This window comes from Castor canadensis, chromosome 4, assembly GCF_047511655.1.
Source record: "Castor canadensis chromosome 4, mCasCan1.hap1v2, whole genome shotgun sequence".
Lineage (NCBI taxonomy): Eukaryota > Metazoa > Chordata > Mammalia > Rodentia > Castoridae > Castor > Castor canadensis.
Window position 1 is genome coordinate 38,801,071 of NC_133389.1, and position 26,918 is coordinate 38,827,988.

Below are 26,918 nucleotides of genomic sequence, written 5' to 3' on the forward strand. Positions count from 1 at the left end.
TGAACCAAGAGGAAATTAATCACCTGAATAGATCTATAACACAAAATGAAATTGAAGCAGCAATCAAGAGTATCCCAAAAAAGAAAAGTCCAGGACATGATGGATTCTCTGCTGAATTCTATCAGACCTTTAAAGAAGAACTGATACCAACCCTCCTTAAACTGTTCCATGAAAAAGAAAGGGAAGGAAAACTGCCAAACTCATTTTATGAAGCCAGTATTACACTTATCCCAAAACCAGGCAAAGACACCTCCAAAAAGGAGAACTATAGGCCAATCTCCTTAATGAACATTGATGCAAAAATCCTCAACAAAATAATGGCATACAGAATTCAACAACACATCAAAAAGATTATTCACCATGGCCAAGTAGGCTTCATCCCAGTAATGCAGGGGTGGTTCAACATATGAAAATCAAAAAATGTAATAAAGCACATTAACAGAAGCAAAGACAAAAACCACTTGATCATCTCAATAGATGCAGAAAAAGCCTTTGATAAGATCCAACATCATTTCATGATAAAAGCTCTAAGAAAACTAGGAATAGAAGGAAAGTACCTCAACATTATAAAAGCTATACATGACAAACTTACAGCCAGCAATATAACTAACGGAGAAAAACTGAAACCATTTCCTCTAAAATCCGGAACCAGACAAGGATGCCCACTGTCTCCACTCCTACTCAACATAGTACTGAATTCCTAGCCAGAGCAATTAGGCAAGAAGAAGGAATAAAAGGAATACAAATAGGTAAAGAAACTGTCAAAATATCCCTATTTGCAGACGACATGATCCTATACCTTAAAGACCCAAAAAACTCTACTCAGAAGCTTCTAGACATCATCAATAGCTACAGCAAGGTAGCAGGATATAAAATCAACATAGAAAAATCATTAGCATTTCTATACACTAACAATGAGCAAACTGAAAAAGAATGTATGAAAACAATTCCATTTACAATAGCCTCAAAAAAAATCAAATACCTAGGTGTAAACATAACAAAAGATGTGAACGACCTCTAGAAGGAAAACTATAAACTTCTGAAGAAAGAGATCGAGGAAGACTATAGAAAGTGGAGAGATCTCCCATGCTCATGGATTGGTAGAATCAACATAGTAAAAATGTCGATACTCCCAAAAGTAATCAACATGTTTAATGCAATTCTCATCAAAATTCCAATGACATTCATTAAAGAGATTGAAAAATCTACTGTGAAATTTATATGGAAACACAAGAGGCCAAGAATAGCCAAGGCAATACTCAGTCAAAAGAACAATGCAGGAGGTATCACAATACCTGACTTCAAACTATATTACAAAGCAATAACAATAAAAGCAGCATGGTACTGGCACAAAAACAGACATGAAGACCGGTGGAACAATATAGAGGACCCAGATATGAAGCCACACAACTATAACCAACTTGTCTTTGACAAAGGCGCAAAAATATACGATGGAGAAATAGCAGCCTCTTCAACAAAAACTGCTGGGAAAACTGGTTAGCAGTCTGCAAAAAACTGAAACTAGATCCATGTATATCACCCTATACCAAGATTAACTCAAAATGGATCAAGGATCTTAATATCAGACCACAAACTCTAAAGTTGATACAGGAAAGAGTAGGACATACCCTGGAGTTAGTAGGTATAGGTAAGAACTTTCTCAACGAAACCCCAGCAGCTCAGCACCTAAGAGATAGCACAGATAAATGGGACCTCATAAAGCTAAAAAGCTTCCGTTCATCAAAAGAAGTGGTCTCTAAACTGAAGAGAACACCCACAGAGTGGGAAAAAATATTTGCCAGCTACAATCAGACAAAGGACTGATAACCAGAATATACAGGGAACTTAAAAAACTAAATTCTCCCAAAACTAATGAACCAATAAAGAAATGGGCAAGTGAGCTAAGCAGAACTTTCTCAAAAGAAGAAATTCAAATGGCCAAAAAACACATGAAAAAATGCTCACCATCTCTAGCAATAAAGGAAATGAAAATTAAAACCACACTAAGATTCCACCTCACCCCAGTTAGAATAGCCATCATTAGCAACACCACCAAGAACAGGTGTTGGCGAGGATGCGGGGAAAAAGGAACCCTCTTACACTGTTGTTGGGAATGTAAACTAGTACAACCACTCTGGAAAAAAATTTGGAGGCTACTTAAAAAGCTAAACATTGATCTACCATTTGATCCAGCAATACCACTCTTGGGGATATACCCAAAAGACTGTGACACAGGCACCTGCACACCCATATTTATTGCGGCACTATTCACAATTGCCTAGTTATGGAAACAGCCAAGATGCCCCACCACTGACGAATGGATTAAGAAAATGTGGTATCTGTACATAATGGAATTTTATGCAGCCATGAAGAAGAACGAAATGTTATCATTCGCTGGTAAATGGATGGAATTGGAGAACATCATTCTGAGTGAGGTTAGCCTGGCCCAAAAGACCAAAAATCGTATGTTCTCCCTCATATGTGGACATTAGATCAAGGGCAAACACAACAAGGGGATTGGACTATGAGCACATGATAAAAGCGAGAGCACACAAGGAAGGGGTGAGGATAGGTAAGACACCTAAAAAACTAGCTAGCATTTGTTGCCCTTAATGCAGAGAAACTAAAGCAGATACCTTAAAAGCAACTGAGGCTAATAGGAGAAGGGGACCAGGAACTAGAGAAAAGGTGAGATCAAAAAGAATTAACCTAGAAGGCAATACACATGCACAGGAAATTTATGTGAGTCAACTCCCTGTACAGCTATCCTTATCTGAACTAGCAAAAACCCTTGTTCCTTCCTATTATTACTTATACTCTCTCTTCAACAAAATTAGAGATAAGGGCAAAATAGTTTCTGCCAGATATTGAGAGGGTGGGGGGGAGAGGGAGGATGGATTTGCAAACCTCAGCTCCCACCCACTCATTGATTTCAAAGGAGCCCATTGGATAAAGGGCACCTGGAATATGCTGCAGAGGGGGTGGGGGAAGGGGGGAGAAAAGGACCCAAGCCTTCTATGCACATATGAATAATAAAACAATTAAAAAAATAATAAAAAAAAGAAAAAGATAAGATTGAAACAAACAAACAAAAAAAGAACATGATTGGGAGGATACTAGGGACAAACTTGGGTTTTCCTCCAATGACATTATAAAGCATTGTGATAGGGAGAATGCTGCAGAAGTGTTAGAGCAGAGAGCAGGAAGACACCAAGCCTGGAGGGCACGAAGCAGGAAGGGGATGGAAATGAAATATCTCAGGAGGAAAGACTTGGCCAAAGAAGGAAATGCAGAGGTGCTGGGCAGGGGATTCCATGACACTCTCAAGGAAGACCTGGGGAGGAGCCAGCCCATGGGCTCTTTCTGAGAAAACAGAGCTCCTCTTGGGACTTCCTCAATACCATGTTGCCCTTCCTGGTTTCTACAGCTAGCCCATCCCTCCGTGAGTCCCTACAAAACACATCTCAGTGTAACTTGGAGGGACAGAATGACTCCAGGATGGATTTGCAAACCTCAGCTCCCACCCACTCATTGATTTCAAAGGAGCCCATTGGATAAAGGGCACCTGGAATATGCTGCAGAGGTGACAGAACTTCAAGAAACAGGTTACAAATTGGTGTAAGTCAGGAAAAACATCTTGAAAATGGAAATCTCCATGATTGACTCTTTTCAGCCTGCTTTAGCACAAGGGCCTTTGGGGGATATTTAAGAGTGAACCTATAGCATTGTGATCACTCGTCCTTTCAACAAGTACTTGTCCTCTGTATGAGGTACTGTTCGAGACAGGAAGATTTGTTTGAATGAGATAGGTGAAACTTCTGCCCTAGTGGGGGCAGAGAGAAAAAGAAACCACTACCAAGAAACACATAGTATAACAGACTATCGAGCCCCACAAAGACACGTGAAGCAAGGAAGAACAGGGTGGGAAGAAGGTACTATTTGTCGGGAAAGGTGAAATCGCATATTGATGGCTTATTTTTAAGCTGAGTGGTATATATACAAGAGTTCATTTTTATTATTCCTAATACCTTTTTGCTAAATCTAATATATCTTCAAATAATTTTGATTTCAAGCATGATTGGCAAGGGACATTATTAACAGTTGAGAGGACTGATGTCTCTCCCTCAAACTTAAGTATATCCCATGATTCCAAGTCATGTATTCATTCCCCATACACATGACCGAAACCCCACCCTAGGGGTTGGCTTCTCTCAAAAAATGGAGGTTCTTAAGGTCAAGAGTGATATTCCTGGATCCCAACTGATCCTCCTAGAGTCTGCTGCTGTACAGAGCCCAGTGGGGAATCTTGTCAGAGACCTGCTTCCATGGTGGACCCTGGCATTCTACTCCATATTGCACAGCCTCTTCAGATGTTAGGCCTTTTCACATCATTAAAACATTGTAAAAACCTTCCCTCTAATCCCTTTAGTTTTCGTATTAAAAAGAAAAAGAAGCAAAATGCACTTATTCAATGAAGGATCCTTCCCTTAGTGAATAAAGTGGCTGAAAATACTGCCCCCAAATCTTAATCATAAATATAGTCCCAAGAGACATGGCCACTGCCTTGCTATGTAACACCGGAAACCAGCTGAACAAAGGGCCCCAGACCAGACTCCATCAGCCCGATGTGGAATCTGCACTTGGGCTTTCTGTGCTTGAACGCTGCCCATTTCTAGAACAACCACAGCAACCTCCCAGCTATTGATATCCACAGTTAGACACTCTGCTGTTCAGCTAAATCTAGAGAAGGAATATCCGAGGCCAGCATGAGCATCACTAACCACTGTCTATTTATAAAACTCAAAGTGAGAAAGCTGCATCTGCCCTCCAGATAACCTCTTTAGAGCAAAGGATGGTGAGGTCTGCCTGGGGCCAGAATCCCGTCCTGAGAGCCGAGCTGCTATCTGTGATGCGTAGCATTCTGTCCAGCAAATACCAATCCATCACCAGGGGTGTGAGTGTTGAGGAGTGAGATGAATGTGGATTGGGCACTGCACACTGGCACAAAATGTGGGATGGTGTGAGGATAGGTGAGGTAATGCACCCCAACCAACTTGCTAAAAGGGCAAAAGCTACACAATGAAATCAACCTTCCCTGATTCAAACCTTCAAGGTGTAATCTGATAAAATAACCATGTCCTCTTTTTAAGACTGTAAGAAGTCATTTAATTAGCAAAGAAAGCCAGGAGTTTTTAGTGGTGAATGTGGTACTGGCTTTGTCTAACCCTGAACAAATGAGATCACCCAGAACCCAGAGGGCCATGGGGTGAGTTTTCAGTGTTATCTGGAGCTAAAGAGAGCCAGGAAGAGACAGAAGACACCAGCCCAGATTCCCCCAAGGACAGGTTACTGTAACCTCGAGGGTAAGAAGCCTTCTGTGATTGCCTTTAAGATTCTTCAGCACTGTGACCTTTGCACAGGGGAAAAAAAAAAGTGAGCAACAGGTAGGCAGACTTTATTACTGAGAGACACAGTGCTCTCTGATCACAAAGGCAGAGTATCCTGTTCTGAGAAAACCATTCTAAATGCCCAGAACCAGTCTAATTACTTCAGGTCCTCATTATGCAGTCTGATAGCCCAAAAGGGCTAAACCAAGAACACAAATGTTCATCTAACTGTTACATGTGTGTGGACATGGTTTTGCTATGATTCTGTCCATATCATATGAGTCTTTCCTTCTAGTTTTTAATCCTAAGAATTTTTTGTTTCAATCTTGTTTCAAGTGTTTCTTCTTCTGACATCCTCCGGACCACAGTCCCTGGTGGAGTCCATGATTGCAGCCTCCTACCAAGCCCAAGTACTATATGAAATGCCTGCTCAGAGCAGGACATGTATGGTCTGGATGCAAGTGAGGATGAGGATGTGGGTGTCCAGAAGGAAACCACCTTGTCAGGGAGGACAGGACAAATAGTTACAAATGCGCTGTGAAGTGGGAAGATGAAAAACTGAGAGAACACTGAGGAAAAGTTCCCCAGACGAAGTATCATGGGAAGGATGACACAAAGAGTAGAGTGACATCCTACAGTAAGATAAAGTAGCAGAAGGGCCAGTAAAGTGAAAAGAGAAGCGGATTCTGACATCTCCACGTAGCTCGGTCTTCAGTACACCCAAACACAGAGCTGGAGTGGAGGCTGCCCTACCATTCCCACTGCCAATGCATGGGTAACAAAAGTGCCCCATGGCTGGCCTACATGCTGTGGCCAAATTGTGCTCAGTATGGAAGTTCTGAGGAGACACCACTGTACTCTGGAGTCTCAAACCCAGAATCTGACAGAACAGTGGGCTTGGGAAGCTCCTCTGTGCCACCACACTGCTGTCAGCTATCTGGGGAAGACATATCACAAAACCATCATCCCCTGCAGTGTCCTGCACCCAATGCAAGGTTGACTTCCTGGTAATGAGGCCGCAAAGACAAAAGCAAAAAGAACCAGCTGCTTTATTCAACAAAACCATTAGGTTAAATGTCAAGTTATACTGCTACCATCTCTCAGGGTCTGACAGCCAAGAGGATGCTCACAAGGCACTTGGGGAACCTTTAAATCAATCCCTTTTATAAGAAATTATGATTTCTCAGTGCAGGATTAGTCAGAAAACCTCACTTTGGCCAGATGATTTAGACTATGATCTATCTGCCTCTTTCCTTTGGCTTAAGGCACATAACAGCAGCATTCTTGCTTACAAGTTGACACCTGTTCCAGGAATAGCCCCATAGAAGAGGGTCACAGGGGTCTTAGACTGGATGATGCTCCCAAGACCTCCCTGTCAGGTACTGAAAGAGTCAATCAGCCATTGTAGGCGAAGCCACAGCCTCTAGATACATAGTCCATGGAATATCTGTTTGTCCAAGATGGGGGCAGGGGCCTGACAGTGTTTCTTAATAGATCTAGAAGATTAATAGTTGTAATTTACAAAAGATCCAGCCATTCTTAGTCCCAAGTATCTTTCAAATTAGGACTTCAACTGATATAGAAAGATTTTGTAATCCACATGGAATTTAGGAACCAAACCATAAAATTCTTTATTTCCTTTATTTTTTAAGTTGATAACGACTAGAAACCTTTCTGCTGTCTTTTGCCTACATGAGAATGAATATTTGACTGAAGTACCACATTTCATGTTTATGAAATTCCCATGAAACATGATACATTAAGCCAATTCCATAGAAAAAGAAAAGATGAATTATGAAAAGCAAACATCTTGAACGACTAAGCAAAGAATAACTGAAAACCTGTTTCCCATGTCTTTGAAATGGATGACACAGGACTGAACTTAAAATTTATCAACTACCTTTGGAAGCATAATGCTGATGCAAGCAAATTTGGGAGAGGGGGAAAAAAGATGACTCTAGGATTTTCATCCAAAACCTAACTTAATACAGTGTTTTTCTGTATATCCATCCTTACTAGATGGCTCCCATTCCAAGTTACTGCCAAGTTCCTTGTGGTGAGGGGCCTTGGCCAGGGTCCTCCTGTCTCCACTGCAGCTGTCAGGATAGGGTGTGTGCTGGATGAGAGAATGGGGGAGGCAGAGAAAGACAAGGCAACACCATCTCTGGAGCAGAGCAAGGGTTGTCCCAGTACCTGTGTCTGCCTTCACAGGCAAGATCACCCCAAGATGACTTAAGTCATCTTTTCCTGAAACTCAGTCTAATCTTTATATGGCTGTCATGTTCTTGCATGACACTGGCATATTAGAGGATTCTGAATTTTCTTCTGAATCACGTCTCCTTTATTTAAAGACCCATTTGTGAGTGGCAAAAGGTCCTCTATTGAATGGGCCTGGACGTCAGCAGCAGTTAATCAGCAGACTCAAAAAGCCACTATGATTTACATGGTGGGGGGGGGGGTGAAACGATAATGCAAGAAGAGGCAGGAGGAACAAAGGGAATTTAGTTCAAATGGATGTCATGCAATTGTCCAAAAAGGCCAAGAATAAAGTAAAAGTTGCCCATTCCCCACCAAGGATGTCTGCCTCTTCTGAGACTGTGCAGTGTTCTGTACCAATTTTAGCAGCCCAGATGGCTTTGTGGCATGATTCTTTGCATGTAACTATATTCATTTTCTAATTCCGTATAACAAATTGCCACAAATTTAGCAGCTTAAAACAACACCCATGTATCATCTCACAGTTTCCACAGGGCAGGAATCCAGGCACAGCCTAACCAGACTTTCTGTTCAAGGTCTCTCACAAGTCTGAAACAGAGGTATCAGCTGGGGCCCAGGGCTGTGGTCCCATCTGAAGCCTGGGGTCCTCTTCCAAGCTCCTGTGGTTGTTGGCTGAATTCATTTCCTTGCAGTTATAGAATCATGGTGGTTTGCTCTTCAAGGTTAGTAGAAGAGAGTCTCTGATAGCTGAACTTTCTTTTAAGGGGTTCATCTGTTCAGGCCCATCCTGTCTAGCATAATCTACCCTTTTACTCAAAATCAACAATTTGGGACCTTAATAATATCTTGACCTTTTCTATATAATGTACCCTAATCATGGTTTCATGACATTCATACAGCCATCACACTCATAGGTCTGGCCTGCACTCAAGAGGAGAGGATTACACAACATGTACACCAGGGGAAGGGATCTTCCAGCCATCTTAGAATTCTGCTGTAATAGTGTTTACATCACTTCCTCTACCACACTCTAAGTTCACTCTCTTTATCACTTTATGCCATTACTAAGTTTGCATTATTCTTTACCCATCAATCAACCCCAAAGAGATCAAGTTTGGTAAAGCAATCAAGGAACCTTCAGTGATGAATGAATGAATCAGTCAGCCAATTTTTTATCATATTATTGTTGTACTAGGGGTACATAGCATGACATTTACAAAAGTGCTTACAGTATCTATTAGTTAAATTAACCCCTCCATTATTCTATCACCCCCCATTCTTTGAGTAATTTCAACAGGTCTTATTTTCCCATTTTCATACGTGAGTATGCATTTCCACCACATTCACTCTTCTACATCCTTTCCTTATATCCTCCCCCATCCCACTGGTACCATCCCTCAAACAGAATTATTTTACCTTCCTGTCCTTTGTTTCTGAAAAAGGACATTTTTTGTTTAAGATATCTATACAGGGAGTTCTGTTATAATATTTCTATGTATATACATATTATATCCTAAATTGGTTCATTTACTTTACTTTTCTCCTTTCTACCTTAGTCCCTTTCTTGTGGTGATCTCAACAGATTTAAAAATTCTATATTCATTCTTGTATGGAAACTACATCAACCACTTTCACTTTGCTTTCTACTTTTACCCTCCTCCTCCCATCAGTGCCCTCCCCTTAGTGTGACCTGTTTTTCATTCTTGTCCTTCGTTGTTTAGATGTCTGTTGTTCACTGTGATTTTTGTGTTGGTGTTATACCTGTACATGCGTTGTACGTAAGTTAATGTAACCCCCCCCCACTGCACTTCCTCACCCTTTTCCCTCTATCCTGTGTTAACAGTTTCCAGCGTGTTTCCTTGCATCTTGTTCCTACACAAATGTGATGCACTTCATTATTATTCACTATCTTTCTTTCCTTCTCCCCTGATCTCTTCTACCGATCCCACTTTTGTATATATTTCTATGCATACATAATATTGCTTGTATTTACATTTGGCCTATATTTCATATATGAGAGAAAAAAACATGGACTTTGGTCTTCTGAACCTGGCTAACTTCCCTTAAGATGATTTTCTCCAGTTCCATTCAAATGACAAAATCTTATTCTTCTTCTATGTCCTAATAAAATTCCACTGCATATAAATACCACATTTTCTCAATCCATTCATCAGTTGTGGGGCATCTTGGCTGTTTCCATAGCTTTGCTATTGTGAATAATGCTGCAGTAAACATGGGTGTGCAGGTGCCTTTACTATAACCTGACTTGCATTCCTTCAGGTATATCCCTAGGACTGGAATTGCTGGATCATATGGCAGTTCTATTTTTAGTTTTTGAGTAGCCTCCATACTGTTTTCCTTAGTGATTGTACTAATTTGTATTCCCACCAACAGTGTATGAGGGTGGGAATCCTCGCCAACATTCTCCCACATCCTCACCAACATTTGTCGTTTGTGCTCTTGATGACAGCCATTCTAATGGGAGTGAGGTAGAATCAATGTGGTTTTGATTTGCATCTCCTTTATGGGAAGGAATGTTGATCATTTCTTCTTCTTCTTCTTCTTTTTTGGCCATTTGGACTTGTTCCTTTGAAAAAGCTCTATTAAGTTCATTTGCCCATTTCTTCATTGGGTTTTTGATTTTTTGGGAGTTTAGTTTTTTGAGCGCCCTGTATATTCTAGTTATTAATCCCTTGTCAGACATATAGCTGTCAAAGATTTTCTCCCATTCTGTGGGCTGTCTCTTCAATCTGGTGACCATTTCTTTTGTTATGCAGAAACTTTTCAATTTCATGTAGCCCCATTTGTCGATCCTTTCTCTTAGTTGCTGAGGCAGTGGAGTCAGCTGATCTTCTTATTGAAGCTTCAACCATAGAAAAATTGAGGAGGAGAGGAAACAAGCTGACAAAAAACCAATGAAATCTAGAATTGAGGTGAGGTCAATATTTATGCAACCCTCCAATGAAGATCTAGAGGAGCTGGGAAAAGACAGAAAAAGAATCTAGGAAGGCAGATGTATGCCAGTGAGATGCACGTGGAACAGAAACTCTTTGGACCATGTTGAGAATGTGGATAGATACAAGGAAAGACAGGAAGGCAGCAATGTGAGGGTAGCCTTGCCTGTGAGCACTCTGCTCACGGATACCAACCACCCCTGTAGTCCTGCCTTAGTTTGACAAATGAGCCCAACTGCTGGTGCTTCTGTGAGCCCTTTTGGCTTCTGGTCCTCAGGCTCTGTAGAAGTAGCAAAGCCACTGTAGTCTCTTGTGTTACAGGCCTCACCATGTATATACAAATTCCTCCACAGAAACCATTCCCACCTCCAACCATTCAGAATTTCACAGATTGACATGAACACTAGTCTCTTAATGACTAAGGGCAGTTCATCTTCCTTCACAATGACATGGCTGGGCTCTACGTCATGCAAGCAGATGACTTTCCTTGAAGCTGAAGTAAGACAATACATGCTTACTAACAGCCTGGGGATCCTACAGTAACTGAGACAGGGCTTGAGGAAGAGGGAGAAAGCCGGGTGCTGATGGCTCTTTCCTGCAATCCTAGCTCATCAGGAGGAAGAGATCAGGAGGATCATGGTTTGAAGCCAGTCTGGGCAAATAGTTCACAAGACCCTATCTAAAAAAAACCCCATCACAAAAATAGGGCTGGTGGAGTGGCTCAAGATGAAGGCCCTGAGTTCATATTCCAGTACCACAAAAAAAAAAAAAAAAGAAAGAAAGAAAAGAAGAGGAAGAAGCAAACGGCTCTGCTTTCATTCCTTCTGCTTTTCACATTTTACTTAGAATCTCAGAATCTTAGGGATGGGAAGGGATCTAAAACCCAATGGCTCCTGACCCCAAGCCTAGCAGTTCTAACAGGTGACCTGGTCCCTGCTGGAGCATTTCCAATCCAAAGTATTGTGTTCAATGACTGGAAAACTTTAATTGCCACACAGCTGTTTGAAATCAACTCAACTAACATTCTGAAAATGCCTCCTGTCTTCTAAAATAACCAAATACCATATACTGTATTTCTGCCTCCCTCTCCACCTCTCAAGCTGCTGACAGACATCACTAATCAGCTGTGGCACTCTTTCCTGCTGATGCTGGATGTGGCTTCAGAATCCTCAGCAGACTGCTCCAGAAAGGCACCACTGGTCAGTTTATGTTGGCAAGAGAAATAAGTTAATTTTCCAACTCTGTTCTTGCAGCTTGTCTGCAGTCAAAAACCATTTTCCTATGACTTCTACTCACTGCTTCTAATCCATCTTTAACAGCAGCTATTTTGCCCCCTCCTCCAAAAACAACCACTTACTTAACTCTATCTAAAGCCATCCCCTGCTAAAACCCTGGCAAGCTCAAGCTCAGTCTAGGATGGGGTCTCCCAGAAGGGAAAAGCGTGAATACATAATTCTAGAACAGTCGCATCTGCAATGGCAGATGACTCCGTGCAGTTGGGAAGCAATAGAGTTCTACTCTTCCTGTGTGAGTGACTCCAGAAGGGACTGAGGCCAACCTGGCATATGGGTAGCTTTGGGAGAGTCCAGCTTTAAGGAACTACAGTTAGGAGAGACAGGGTAAAGGAGTCAAGGGATAATAAAATGAAGATACTGAAAATCAAATAAATTAAAATCATACATGACCCTATATCCAATATCTCTCCATTTCATGTCTTTTGATCATCCATACACAGTTCTTGGTATAAAGTTAGTGCTTACCCACAATCACACATTGGACACTGAACAAAAGCAGGATAGAACTCAGAACATGGCTCTAGGGATTCCCTTCTCACTCACTGTTTTCACCAAATAGCTGTTTTATCTATGGGGCACCCAGGAAGAGGCTGGGGCTATAGAGGCTGTTTGCACAACAGTGTTCCTACCACTAAGGAACTCAGACTCCATCTGTTTCAGAGCTAGGCAAACAACTCTTCCACAAAACCCAAATTTGCATGTATTTTGTAGACAGAAATCATGACATTTAAAATCAAGAGCTATATCATTCCAGTCTACTGAACTAGCAAAATTATCAAAAAGAAAATTCAATCATTTCACTTTCTTTTGCTAAATTACAAAAACAAATAAAATTGGGCTACAATATTTCAGAAACAAAATCTGGTAGGTTAAAGCTTCAGAATAGCAAATTCTGGCTCTCTCAAATTATTAGAACACAGAATCTTCCTCAAGAACAGTGACTTTCTCTCCCTGAAGACATTCTATCATTCATCTATTCCCTCATTCAGCCGATTTTTTTTTTTTTTTTTGCTGATCTCCTTACACATTCCTGGCATCTAGGGTAGCAGAGAGTAAGGATGGAAACTGATGTACCAGCAGCCAAGTATGGTGCAAGGGATTAGCCTAGGGTCTGTGGCCCACAGTGCAGGTTCCACAAGTTCTTATTATCAGTGAGGTAAGTGTCAAGACACTTACCCAGAGGTATGCCCAGAGGGTGAAAATATTGGGGGCCAATGAAGGTTTCCTGAAGATTCTAATATCTGAGCCCCACCTCATGAAGGATGAGAAGATTGCAAAGGATAATGTGAACCAGGTAAAGAATGAGCAAGAAGCTTACAGGTTGCAGAGGAGAACAGATCCCTTCCTGAGATAGCAGGTGGTGGTCTACAAGGGCCTGGTGAAACACTAGAGCAGGACCCCGGTGGCTCTGGAAAGGGCAGGACTTCATCCTAAAGATGAGAGGAGCCACTAAAGGATCTGAACCAAATACTGAAGCGGGAAGATCACAATGCAGGTCAACCCATGCCACAGGGGGCAAAGTGGACCAAAGGGAGGCAGGACTGAAAGCAGAGTGTGTTAGAACAGGTTAGGAAGGAGCAAATAGTGGTCTGAACTCAAAAAATGTAACTGGGAATGGAAAATGAGGAATGGACTTGAAAGTAAAGCCTGGATTTGGTGGTTTGTGATTACAGAGAATGAGTGGGAGAGTGGGGTTAGGAGGCTCCCCCAGGTGGCTGGCTTGAATGTGAGGGATGACTGCTCCGTGCTAAGATGAAGGCAGAGCTGCTGGGGAGCTGGCTGAGTGTGACAACACTGAGTTTAGGTTTGGACCTGGGGCACTAGGAATGGAGAGAAGTAGGACATGGCCAGCCCATAGGTTGGAGGCACCTGACAGTAACCTATCCAGGAGAAGGAGAAGACATGGTGTCAGGAAAAGAGCAGTTCCTTGTCAGGAGTGTGGCCCAGTCTACCAAGAGCCTTCCAGACTTCAAAATGCAGGAATCTATGAAGATACCTACTGCTTTCCCCAGCAAATCCTAGGCAAGAAAATAGCATAAACTTTGCTTCAGTCCTTCTGTTCTAACATAGCCTTTTAAGTTAAAGCCATCTGAAAGAAGACCACCCATGAGATAAAGTATCAGCCAAGGAAGCAATGACCAATGATGTGCCTCCAGGGGCTCCTAGGCAGCAGGTCCTGCAGAATGGTCCACTGAACAAGGTGAGGACAAGGCAAAGCAAAAGACAAAGATGTGTCTCTACACATCTGTGGTATAGCAAAGAGGAAAATTTCCCAATGAGCAAGCAGCAGCAAGATTTGGTTGTGGAAAATTCTGTACTCTAAATAGGAATGGCCAGGTCACTCTTTTTTTTTCTTCCTTATCAGATAAAAGGAGAAGATGATGGGCTTCTATTAGAGACTAAAATTCCGGAGAAATCTCTCTCTTTAGCTGAAACAGACAAGAACAATTCTTTCAGATGAACTGCCCAGAGGCCTGACTACATAGAATTACGAGGTCGGTTGATTTGTCTGCAAACTGGCCCAAATTTCTAAACAGATGTGATTCTCTACAGAATGCAAGATGAACTTATAGCAAGCATATAAACAGAGGGCTGGGGGTATAGCTCAGTGGTAGAGTTACTTGTGTAGTATGCACGAAGCCCTGAGTTTAATCTCCAGCATGGAAGGGGGAAAAAAGAACATCTATGGAATAAGTCAAGTTAAGATTAAAATATAATAAAAGCACTAAGTTAGACTACATGAATTTGCCATTTCTGTAGTTTAAAAAAGGGTCAAATATCAAATGGTAAAACTCAACGATGCTCCAGGTTGGAGGTACAGTTTGTCAGATACACCTACCTGTGCTTTTCTTTATAGACTTATACGTGAAGTATTTCTGTTACTATTTAATACTGGCTATATTCAACAATATTCATAATTGATTTTTGCTTTTGAAAAATTATAACTTGAAAGAAAAGCTGTCCTAGTCATAACTAAAGTTTACCCAGAGACAGAAATTCTTTAATTATAGGGAAAAACTACTCTGGAAAGCGGGGAGAGGGCAAAGCAAAACCCTCCTTACAGCTGAGTGCCCACCTAAAGTCAGAAAGGGACTAGGGTCATGTTTGGCGCCTGCTTCTCTGACCTCAAAACAGAGGGGAAATGAAGGGCATTTTGTCTTATCAAAGGCCTCAGCTCTGTGCTTTTTTTCCTCCTCCCTCACCCACCTGGGGCACCCTGCTCCTGCACACAGGGGGACATTCTGTGGGCTGACAAAATGTGAGGGCACAGACCACAGCCACACTGACTCAGACACTTCGGCTTTTCCAAAAATAAAATTTTTTTTAAAATGGCAGTAAAACACAGACATTCCAAACTACCCACTCCTCCAGATCCACCCAAATGACCAATGAGAAGCAGAGATGGAGAAGAGATATCAGAGCCCTGCAGCTAGGAACATGACAGCCACTCACTGCAGCAGGTCCATTCAGACATGCCAGGGACTGTGGCTGGCTGTGGCACAACACTGGAGCTAGTACCCGGATCCTTCTTGGGGAATGCAGTGTTGCAGAAAGTAAAGTCAGGCAAGTGCCCGGTACCCCTCAGTCTGGCTAGGCCAGGGAGAGCCAGACCTGTCCCAGTTTGAGGCCCTGTTTGGCCACTGTCCTAACTCTGGGGAAGCATCTGCCATTATGCATCACCAGGAGCTACAGGAGAGACATGGGCTCTCAGGTGCTACGGGGGAGCTGTGACAGAGACTAGGCCTAAGATGGGCTTACCAAAACACAGAGAAATGTGAGCACCAACAAAGAAGGTTTCCACAACTACAAGAGGAAAGAAAAAAAGCAAACAAAATGTAGAGATCCTGGCCTCTGGCTGTGAGTGACCCAACTTATCCAGACTCCCAGCCTGCAGCCAGGCAGGCCAGAACCAACAGCCAAGCCTTCACCAAACACATTCCTGGTCTCAGTGTATATATTAATTCACTAATTTCACTAGCATATATTAATTGTACAAAGGAGTTCCACTGTAACATTTCTCTACACGTATAGAATGTACTTGGCTCAAATTCACCCCACTGAATACTCCTACCATTCCTCCTACCCCCTTACACCGATTCTTAGTAAGCTTCATTCTCCTATTTTCATACGTGCCTGTAAAGTACACTCACATCTATATGCATATATACATTTATGTATGTACCACATTTTCTTTATCCATTCGTCAGTTGACAGGCGCTGGGCTGATTCTGCAGTTTGGCCATGGCGAGTGATGTGCAGCTCTGCTGCATTTGACTTACATTCCTTTGGATAGGCCAAGGAGTGTGCAGCAGGACCATACTGTAGTCTAGTTTTAGCTTTTAAAGGAACCTCCGTCTGATTTCCATACTGGCTGTGCTAATTTACATTCCTACCTACAATGTATAAGGCTTCCTTTTTCTTGCCAGCATATTTTGTCGTTTGTTTTCTTAGCTTTAAACACAGGAACACAGAAAAAAGAGTGTGTCACTCCCTCTGGGAAGGTGTACTTCCCACATCTTCACCATGTGATTGCTTTAACTAAGGATCCCAGACCCCAAGAAGAAAGTGTTCCTGACTGAAGTAAAACCACACAGGGAGGGCAAGACAGACTCTGAGGAGATGACACTCCAAAACCAAATTTACAAAACAAGCAAAGAGGGAGAGCACCAAAGAGAATCTAACCACTCTATCATATGGCAAGTACCAAACCCAAATTTAAAAATGCACACACACACACACACACACACAAACACTATGAAGGTGGGATGGAGAATAAAAGTCAACACCAAAAGAGAAATAGACATTGTGCCCAAAAGTTAGGTGGAAAATACATGCTTGAATATTTCGGTTCCAGGACACAGAAGCCATGGAGACATCAGCTTAGAACCCTCAAGTAAAGATGTCAAATTTTCACAAATGAATCAACAAATTTAACACAATTACAACTAAAATTTCAAACCACTTTGTAAAAATGACTACAAAAGTCATCAGTAGGAATAAGCATGCCCTAATTACCATGAATGACAAAGATCACAAGGAATGACACCCCAGCCCCCAAGTCTCAAGTAAATGAGTGTAAACTGTCAGAACTGGTGGGAAAATAAAGTCACTGGGTTTTGTGGAGGGCAAGTATTCACTCCAAAACCAGGTGGCAATGTACATGGTCTTCTAACCCAATAACTCCATCCCTGGAATTTTTCCCCTCGGTGATACCTGAATAATTCCCAGAGAGCTGCATACCACGTTGGTGTGCTAGTCAGCTCAGGCTGCTGTAACAAGCACTACAGACTGAGTGGCTTAGGGAACAGAAACGCACTTCCACACAGTTCTGGAATGGGAGGTCCAAGATCAGGGGGTCAGCAGAGCTGGTTTCCTCTGGGGCCATTCTCTTTGGCTTCTAGATGACGGCGTTATCCCTGTGTCTTCTCCTCATCTTCCTCGGTGCAAGCCTGTGTCCTAATGTCCTCCTCTTGTGGGATTGGTGTCTGAATAATGACCTCATTTTTCTTTAGTTGCCTCTTTAAAGACCCAGTCTTTAAATACAGTCACTGAGGATTAGAACATCAGTATCACATGTCCTTGGAAGGACACAAATAAGTCCCTAACAGATGGCCACTGTTTTGATATCACCAGTTAGTATTGATAATAACTGACAGAGGCTGAACACAGTGGCTCACACCTGCAATCCCAGCTATTTGGGAGGCAGAGACTGGGAGGATTCAAGGCCAACCCCAGCAAAAAAGTTAGTAAAACACCATCACAACCAACAAGTTGAGAGTGGTGGTGTATGCCTGTAATCCCAGGTACACAGGAGGCTGTAGGCAGGAGGATCACAGACTGAGGCCAGCCCCAGGCAAAACTGCAGACACTACCTGAAAAATAACTAAAGCAAAAAAGGGGTTGGAGTGTGGCTCAAATGGTAGAGTGCATTCCTAACAAGTGCAAGGCCTTGAGTTCAAACCCCAGTATGGCCAAAATACCCAAAAAACTGTCATAGCTATAATTCAGTCCTTTATTGAGACTCTTCTATATGCTGTTTTATTGTCACAGCACACTAGATACAATCTCCTTTCTACAGGTGAGGAAGCTACAGTTTAAGGAAGCAATTGTGCTAAGGTATAAGAGATGTCACAAAGTCACAACAGGGACACGGTCCCTGGACTCCCCATTCTCTTTCAGGGACACGGATGACAATGTTTGTAAGGACACATTCATTTTTATGAAAGTTCTGTATGATCGAGCACATGCAGTGTATAATGAATAAAACCATCTGTTTTGTGGGGTGAGGTGAGTTCTATGCTTGTCCTTCTTACACTGTTTGCTTTTCAAAAAGTTCAATTCACAACTTCTCCAGTAAGAAAAGTTATAAAAGTTATTGTCTGTTTTAAGGAAAATATCTACATTCATTTTTATGCTGTTTTCTTTGTAGACATGCCCATATTAGGTCACCTTTATGCCACAGGCCTTGACACGGACCCTCCCATGTCTACAGCTCACCTGGGCCTCTCGTTTGACAAGGGTATGAGGAAGACTTTCTGAGTAGATTCAAAGGCACAAGATTTAGGGGTGAGATGAACCATCACAGTTACCAAACCCGTGTAGCAAGTTTCCAGCCAGAACCTTCTGTCCATACCCTCCAACCCCAGCAGCAGCTCTCCCAGCCACACTGTGTAGACTGGAAGATACCATGGTCCCTAGAGTGGTTTTCTGCCCTTACATACTCATGGAAGGACTTGGAGAGGGAAAGGAAGGATAGAGTGCCAAGCTTCAGATATTCTGAGAAAGCTGAAGGGAGGTTTAAAAAAATCACTGCATGTTGTACTTGAGAATCAAGTTCTCAAAGTAGAAAAGGTTGTCACCACTCACGTCCAGCTGTAATAAAGCTGGGCTCTTCTACTTGAGATGACATAGTTCTCACTGCAGACTGTGATGGCACTATCAGAGGTCTCAACTGGAAATGCTTATAGAACAAACAGTCAACGAAAGTAAGTGGAATGGCCCAGGGGTAATACATTAGGGAATGGTGGAGACTGTGGCCATACACAGGGAGCAGCTTCTTCTGACTCCAACTAATTGTTGTCATGCTGGCTCGAGTTTTCAGTTTTCAACATAGCTAGAAATGCACATTTTTATGTCAAATCTAGTTTATAAATATTCATAATTTTCAAAAATTTAAACCTACTAGAGAAATAGAGAAAAGGAAAAAAAAAAAAAAACCCAAAGGCCCAGTGAGCTGCCGATCTGTGGCAGCTGACCCATTTCCTTATTGGAAATAGACCCTGTCATAACATCAGCAGAGGAAGGGCCACCAGCAAGCAAGGAGTCCATCCTGGACAGTGGGCTCAGTCCAGTGGGGCTGGTGACATCATCCAGACACGTCAATACCAATGACCAGTGTGATAAGTCATTAATTCATTTATTGATTGATTGGCAGTACTAGGACTTGAACCCAGGGGCTCCTGTCTGCTACGCAGGTGTTCTACCACTTGAGCCATGCTCCCAGCTGTTTGTTTTAGACAGGGTTTCAGTACATAGCCTAGACTGGCTTCAAATTGAAAATCCTTTGCCTTAATCTGAGTGCTGGGACTACAGGTGTGTGCCGTCACACCAGGATTAAAGAGCCATTCTGATCCACACTTTTCTCCTTTTGCTGTACTGGAATTTGAATTCAGAGCATTACACATGATAACCAAGTGCTTTACCACTAAGCTACACCCCCAGCCCTAATCTGTACTTTTTTCTTTTTGTTTTTGAGTCAGGGTTTCATTATACAGCTCAGAACAGCTCAGGCCTAGAACTGGCTATGTAACCAGCCTACTTTCTACTTTTAATATTTTTAAATATTTATATTGTGTACAGGGAGGATAAGGAGAGTCAGGCTGGGCCAGTGAGTGGAAAACACAATAGCCAACCACCCGGCCTTGGCTCAGGAAATAAGCAGTAATCACCTTCAGCTACTAGTTCCTCGCCTTGGGGCCAGTTTGGTGCCCCCCCCCACTCTGTAGTCTGCACCCTGTTTGTTCTCAAATGCTAAATACAAACTTCTCCATTGCCCTTGGCTGGAGGATGCTGGCTTAAATACCACGGGATCATTGTGTGCCCATCTCCTCTCTAACCTGTCCAATGTCTTCCTAAGCTAGGATATTTGTTTTTGATGGTATGGACGTTGACACACGCCATCTGACCATGAGCCTCATTAAGGGGACCCCAGACAAACACGGTATTTAGGGCTTTTCTCCTAATGGTGGAAATGCTGGTTCCAATTTTGCCAAAAAAGCCTGAACTGTGGATTTTTAAATGTTAAATCTTTCAAGTTTTAAACATTGATAGAACTTTAAAACATTCTTTAAAACACACTATAGTGGGAAACAAAGTGTCTGCATTTTTCTCATAGAATGAATGGGTTGAGCTAATTGAGTTCTAAGATCTTATCAAACTTTTAAATGAGGTCTGATAATGATTGAGGTGTTTATGGTTCGTTAGTATTTTGCTCTTGGTGAAACAACCAAATCAAACTTGTCCATATGAAACTAGCTTGTCAGAGGCAGTTTCTCTTGGGCACAGCCAGAAAAAGGCAGATGCTCTTTTTCTTTTCTCATCCAAAACATATCACATATATGCAACTTCTAAACATATTAAGACATGTGTGATACATCACACAAAATGCACCAGGCATCTGCTTCAGGGCAGGGTTGAATCTTGGTTTCACCATTTCAACTTCAGGGCCTGGCGTGGCCCATTGGGGAAGGCTTGGAAATGTCTGAGGAAAGTTCAAGTTCCCAGGAATATACCATGCTTAGGTCCACTTCCATAAGAATAATTGTGAGGTAAAAAATTCCACAGTAGATTTATATTAAATACTGGCTATCCTGAAAAACTTTAGATCATTAGCTATACACATCCAAGAATAATAAGTCAGATAAATATTATTTCTCCATGTTGTGCAGTTAAGACCTCTTCCCAGCAGCCTGCTCGCATTTGCAGGGAGCGCTCAGCTGCCCTGTAACTCAAACCTATCCCTACCTCTCAGCAGATACACGCTCAATGGAAAGCAACGGATTCATGGACCTTTATATAAAAAATGAGAGCTGAGTCCAAAAATAAAGATACACCGAAAGAGTTCTAAGAGCAGATGTGCGCAAGTGTTGAGTCCCCCATGTGCTGCTTTTTTGTAGGGGACCTACAAAAGGAGCTCTTGAGGTAACTATGTAGAGGGCAGTCTTCTCTGGAGTACTTGAATAATCAGCCCAGCTTACTGATTGCAATGTTGTTGTCTAAAAGCTGTGTTGACGCAGTTTTGGTGCCCTAATTGGAGGTTAGCCAGGTCCCCTTCCATAGAAGCCCATCTAGTACTCTCCTCCCCAGCCATTCCACATTGGGCTGTCACAGGTCCGACCACAGTACACAGGCCGTGGTCACGCCAGGGACATCACTATGCCTAAGACCACAATGAATTATTCAAACCAGTCAACCCTTCTAAGCTTGCTTGCTCTGCCTCATCTGTTTCTTCCCTTGGAAACCACATTGAAGGTGCTTGCCCACAGGCCTCACTCCTTTTGCTCCATCAGACTGCTGGGCTTGCCCTGAGTAGCCATGGGTTGTCTGCTATGTTCTCCTCAGGGATCTGTGAGTATCAAAACTATGAACCATTTTCCAGCCTCTCTCTCTTGATCTGCACCTGGTCTCCCCAGTGCCCGACCAAGGTAAAATGGTTAAAACATGGTTGAATAAAAAAAAGAGTTGTTCATCACTGCCAGAAGCTGATCACGACCTCAGAAAAAGCCTCCATGAGAAGTTTGTCAAAGTCACAAAGGAGTGACTCAACATGTGGGCCAGAAAAAATGATAGTTTCCTTGTATAAAACCAAAAAAGTCATAACCCAAGAAATCTGTCATTTATATGCCCCAAAAGGTACTCTTCCTGGCACAGGTTTCAGCCAGCCATATCAGAGGGCAGTGATGAATGGGCACAGAGCCCTGGTTACCACAGGTCTTCTGGGATTCAGAAGACATGGGGCTAAAATGCAAAAACACCTCCCTCTGTGGAAAGCAGGACATCTTGCAGTGACCTAAGCACTGTGAGCCCTTGCTCACTTTCCAGATAACACATGGTGAACCTTCTGGTCTCCAACAAATGGACGCTACTGGGAATCAAAACAGGAAGGCCTAATGGAAATGTGCAGCCTCTGCCCCTCTTATGAAGAGCTGTCTGTAACGAAGGTCTTACCTTGCTGACATTTTCAACATGGACAGAGAAGAATCAGGTGGTTACCAGAGCCCTCCCCAAGTCATGAGTAGGTATTCTGATACTTCAGCACTTGGTAAATTGCCCCTAGCAAGTTTCTGGCACATATCAGAACACAGCAAGTTACCAAAGCACTATAAGCTTCAGAATAAACAGTTACTCAGGTAAAGCATCTACATGGCGCTGCCTACATCAACACACCTTTCATTTCTGGGACACACAATTCATACCACTCCACCGTTTGGGACCAATGCATCTACCCAGCTTCACCTGCCTCCTACACAAGGATTCTTTCAGCAACACAAAGCCCAGCCATGGGGAAGCACTTATTGTTGCTTGCTAGGAGGGGCTTCCCAGCCAAGTTTTCTCTTCCTCTGTGTGGCTGGGATTAACAACCCTCAGGCCCAAAGCCAGTCTTTCTCTTTGGTTGCATCCTCTGTTGAGTCCAGAAAGCCAAGCATTCACTTTTCCCACTTCCCTTGCAGCTATGGGTGGTTAGGCGATCCCTGTGAGGTAGGGCTAGGTGGTATTCTGACAAAATTCTTGCCTTTCTGATAAATGAGAGAACTATGTCCCTCACCCAGACTTGGACAAGGATGAAAAATGATGCTTACAAGATGACCCCTCTATAGAAACACACATGGATGCTCCAAGATGAGGGTCAGAGGAATAAATAAACACATAGATGGTTATAATATTACTTCTGTAGAGGGTTTTCTCTGTGGCAAGGATGACCTTTATTTTTGTAAAGTTCAAATAATGTATACGTTAAGCCTGAACAAAAACATACTCTTAATTTGGACAAAAGGCCAGCTTTTGGTTCTCAACTTTTTTCAACTATAATATGGAAATACATATGCAATTTCTCTTTTTGTAGGTCACAACTATTCAGAACAGCAATTTCATGGGTCCAGCCTAATCGTTCCTGCCTGCCCATCCAACTTTTCTTTTAAGCAGGGTCAAATAAAATTAGTTAGTGAAGGTGCACAAAAATCACTACCACTATAAAAGACCATTAACTCTGAACTGCAACAGAAATCCCTGCTTCAAACACCATCCTGCACTGCTTTAATGTAGATTGTGGAAGCAGCACCCAGAATCATTCTTTACAAGGCAAGAACCCAGACCTATACCAAACCCATCCAGTCAGAAACCAGAGATGTGGTGAGGAATGTGCACTCTGACAAGAAACTTAGGTGACAACTCAATGTGGAGAAAATATTTTCTCCCAAGAAATAAATCAGCTTTGGGCTCTACCTGATCCCAATTAGTATGGGCTCCACCTCATCAAAAAGGAAATTATAAGGAACTGTGAGACATGTGTTCTTTTTTCTTAGTAATCCAGAAGAAACTCCATGTGAAAGTAAAATGAGCTCTGTCACTAGCTATTTACTAGGCCTTGATAAACCTTGTTGAAAAAGGCAGCTTTTGCTACAAGGTGACTTTGCCACCCTACCACTGAATTCAAACCTCTTACAAAGTTCTCAGTGTCTAAGTTCCTGCAGGACAATCCAGGCAGTGGCATGCCTGGCTTTGACTTACCCCTCAGGATGTAGTTCTGATAGTTCTGATCAGCCTCGGCTCCCACCTTGATCAAACACGTCAGACCTTCAGCCACAACAAATTCATGCACCAAATCCTTGTCATCCTGGCAGGAAAGAAAAAGGAAAAAAAAAAAATACCACTTCAAATGCAGTTCCTATCCATCTTTTATCCAGGCAGTGCTGTTCAAACTATGCAGAAGCCTTTGAAGCCAGAATGACCCCTAAGGACTATTGTGCTCTATTCAAATGAAGCATCTTAACTCTTGCCAGAGGAATTTTATAACCAGTCTTCACATTGTCCTTTGCCAAAGACCAATTATTGCCTTCAGGGCAATCTAATAAAGATAAAGCAAATGAATCCCTTGCCTGTCAGAAATATTTATAGTGTTCTGTTTTTCATTCTTCAAAAATTACCAGGCTCCAAGCTCCCACAAGTCCCAAGGGACTGGCCACATGAAGCTTTGCTAGATTTTTACTATAGGAAACATCCAATTGCAGCTTAGACCATCAAGGAGAGGACTCAAAGTCACTCTTGTGTGCCAACAGACAGCCCAAGTTACAACAGGCTCTGGCAAATGCTCTCTGAGAACTAAGGAAGCAATTTCTCCAAACTCCTGCATTGTACTGCTTGTAGGATCAAGAGGGAAGTAAGTACAGGATCAACTATTCACCTGGAGGAGCTGGACCATCCCTCAAATATGCAACCTCCATCTTCATCAACAGAAGCAGGACATGGAGGAAAACTCAGTGGTCATCTAATTCATGGTTCTCAGAGAGAGCTCTCCAGACCTACTGACCTGCAAACCCATCCACAGAGACTACAACAGGAGCCTCACCTGGGAAATTCCCTGGCCCCTTCCCTGACTTGGATAATAGGAAACTGCACTGCTACCCAGCAGGCTGAGCAACAAGGCCTCCAGGTGATGTGGAGGTTCTCACCCCATTACATTAGGATCAACTGGGAAGCTTTAAAAGGACTAGAAAACAGGACCCTATGCATATGGATTTGATGAGAATTTCTGGGGTGGGACCCAGGCTCTGCTATTAAATTCCCCAGGAAATCCTAAAGGGCAGCTGGTCTAAGAACCTCTGATCTGTTAATACTTTCTCTTTACAGATAAAGGGTTCTAGGCTTGGGAGTGACAAAAACAAACAAAAAAACTTGGCCAAGACCACTTAACTATGTCTAGCCAGTCCCCAGACCCAGTGGGTTTTCTGTAGTACCAAATTCTGGGGAGTCCATGAGACAGATTTTCCATTTCCTTCCCTGAGATGGGAAGATTTCCTTGGTTGGACAGTGCCTTGTCTCAAATGCATTTAGGAAAAGACTGGAACATCCATCTTCAATTATAATAACAGAGCAAAAATAAGAAACCTCAGTGATGTAAATAGTAGAAAGCTGAATAGAATAATGAAAGGTTGTTACTGTAGTAATAGTCAGCAACCATGGTTTATCTCTGAAAGAGAAAAAATACATGAACTGGCATAATTCTCCTGTGTCTACATGAAGGCAGCCCCTTTCATTATGCTATGGCATTTCTTTTCAATTGTATGGATAGGGGTCTTGAGCTAAATGTGGGGAGACACAGGAAAGGGTCCCCAAAAACCAACACAGCACTCCAGGGTCAAAGCTGGCTGATGGGGGAAGGAAAAAAGGAGCAGTGCTGTGCCCTGGAAGTAATGAAAGACAGCTGTGCTAACTCAGACTTTGATATAATCATGGCTGTGGAAGAAAGAGAAAATGGGACAATATGGTGAGTTTTTGGAAAATTACTTTATACTCATATGTATAAAGGAAATAAAAAATAATTCTCCCTCCATCCATATCCTTTTCCACCAGCATATGTGAAAAGTGGACATTTAGATGAGCTCACGTCTAGTCAGAAGGTTTTTCCAAGCATGTAACAAATGTTTATTACTTTAACTAAAACTAGATTCACACATGACTTCACAGCGAAAAAGTGAGAACAAGCTCTCAAGAAATTGCTCAAGCTAATCACAAATATTAATCTACCAAAGAACTGACTGTCTAGCAAAAGGCACTCAGGAAAAACACAAGACAGGCAAGACAGTGTTCATGAAAATAATGCAGAACCTTAACTAAAACGCATGCACATATGTAGATAGGTACTTTAAAAAGAAGCGTATACATAATAAATATGGAAAAAATCTTGCAAATTGGCAAAGTTCTAGTATATATAGGCACTAATACATGATTCTTAAAACACTGACTTCGGACTAAAATGAAATTAAAATGTGGGCAGTAACGGGTAAGTGATTATTGTTGTATTTCAGAATTTTCTATCCTAATTGTACATTGTGTATCCTAATTATCCTGTGATCATTTTAAAAATACTTATTAGTCAAGGAATATTCAAGTTAATCCAGTCTTTAAAAGAACCTCCTTGCCTAGAAAACACAAGAGATGACAGAGGTATGGGTCATGGGTACAGAAGGTAACAACCTAAGCCTCAGACAGCTAGCCATCTATGTGATCCATTTACTCCCCAATGCACTGCTGTCTTATGGTTGAGTGCTGTTTTATGCACACCAGAGTGGGCTTCCAAACACTCCTGGGAGCAAGCACCTGAATTCTTGCCTACAGAGTGCCAACCAGGCTGCTCAAAAATATTTGTTTAATCAATCAATAGTAGAAATTAAAGCCCTGAAAATTCAAGGAACACAGAACAAAGATTGAAGGGGTATGTAACAAGTCTGCACATGTTTAGGGTTTTTTTTTAACTTTTCAACTTAGAAAACTTTAATCAAGCACAAAAACAACCGAAGAGTCTAATGAACAACACACACCAATCAATTTATGCCAATGCTATTCCTTCTATCATCCTATCTTCTCCTTACCATATCAATCCAAAATTACTGCAATATGTATCTCCAACGTATAGGAGCTCTTCTTTACACGTTTTAAAAATAACTATCAAATTCCAGCAGTGACCAAATATCTAACTGCTCATCGATACTGTTTCATAGTTTGTAGTAGGATCCAAATAACGTTCATACATGGCAATTCGTTGTTATGACTCTGAAACATCTTTTAATTCCTGGATTCTCTCTCTCTCTCACTCTCTCCTCTTCCTCCCTTCCCCCCCCCCCACACTCAGCTTAAATGCTTAAGAAACCAGATCATTTGTATATTAGAGTAGCCCTCAGTCTGAATTTTTCTGATTACATGGTAGTTTGACATGTACCTCTGTCCTGGAGCATCTATAATTAGTTATCTGGTTATTTCACATAAAGGAATGGCCAAATTCAGGGTTG

At 42.1% G+C, this 26,918-nt stretch overlaps 1 protein-coding gene across 11 annotated transcripts in view; it reads right to left on the reverse strand.

The window, feature by feature from the left end:
* The window catches only part of Fhod3 (formin homology 2 domain containing 3), a 489,096-nt gene that overhangs the window by 253,484 nt on the left and 208,694 nt on the right, over positions 1-26,918 (reverse strand). For all 11 annotated transcript variants that reach the window (XM_074069983.1, XM_020174902.2, XM_074069991.1 and 8 more), the window contains exon 5: positions 23,641-23,746. In XM_074069983.1, the coding sequence (XP_073926084.1) occupies positions 23,641-23,746 (106 nt within the window). The remainder of the gene's footprint in view (positions 1-23,640; positions 23,747-26,918) is intronic.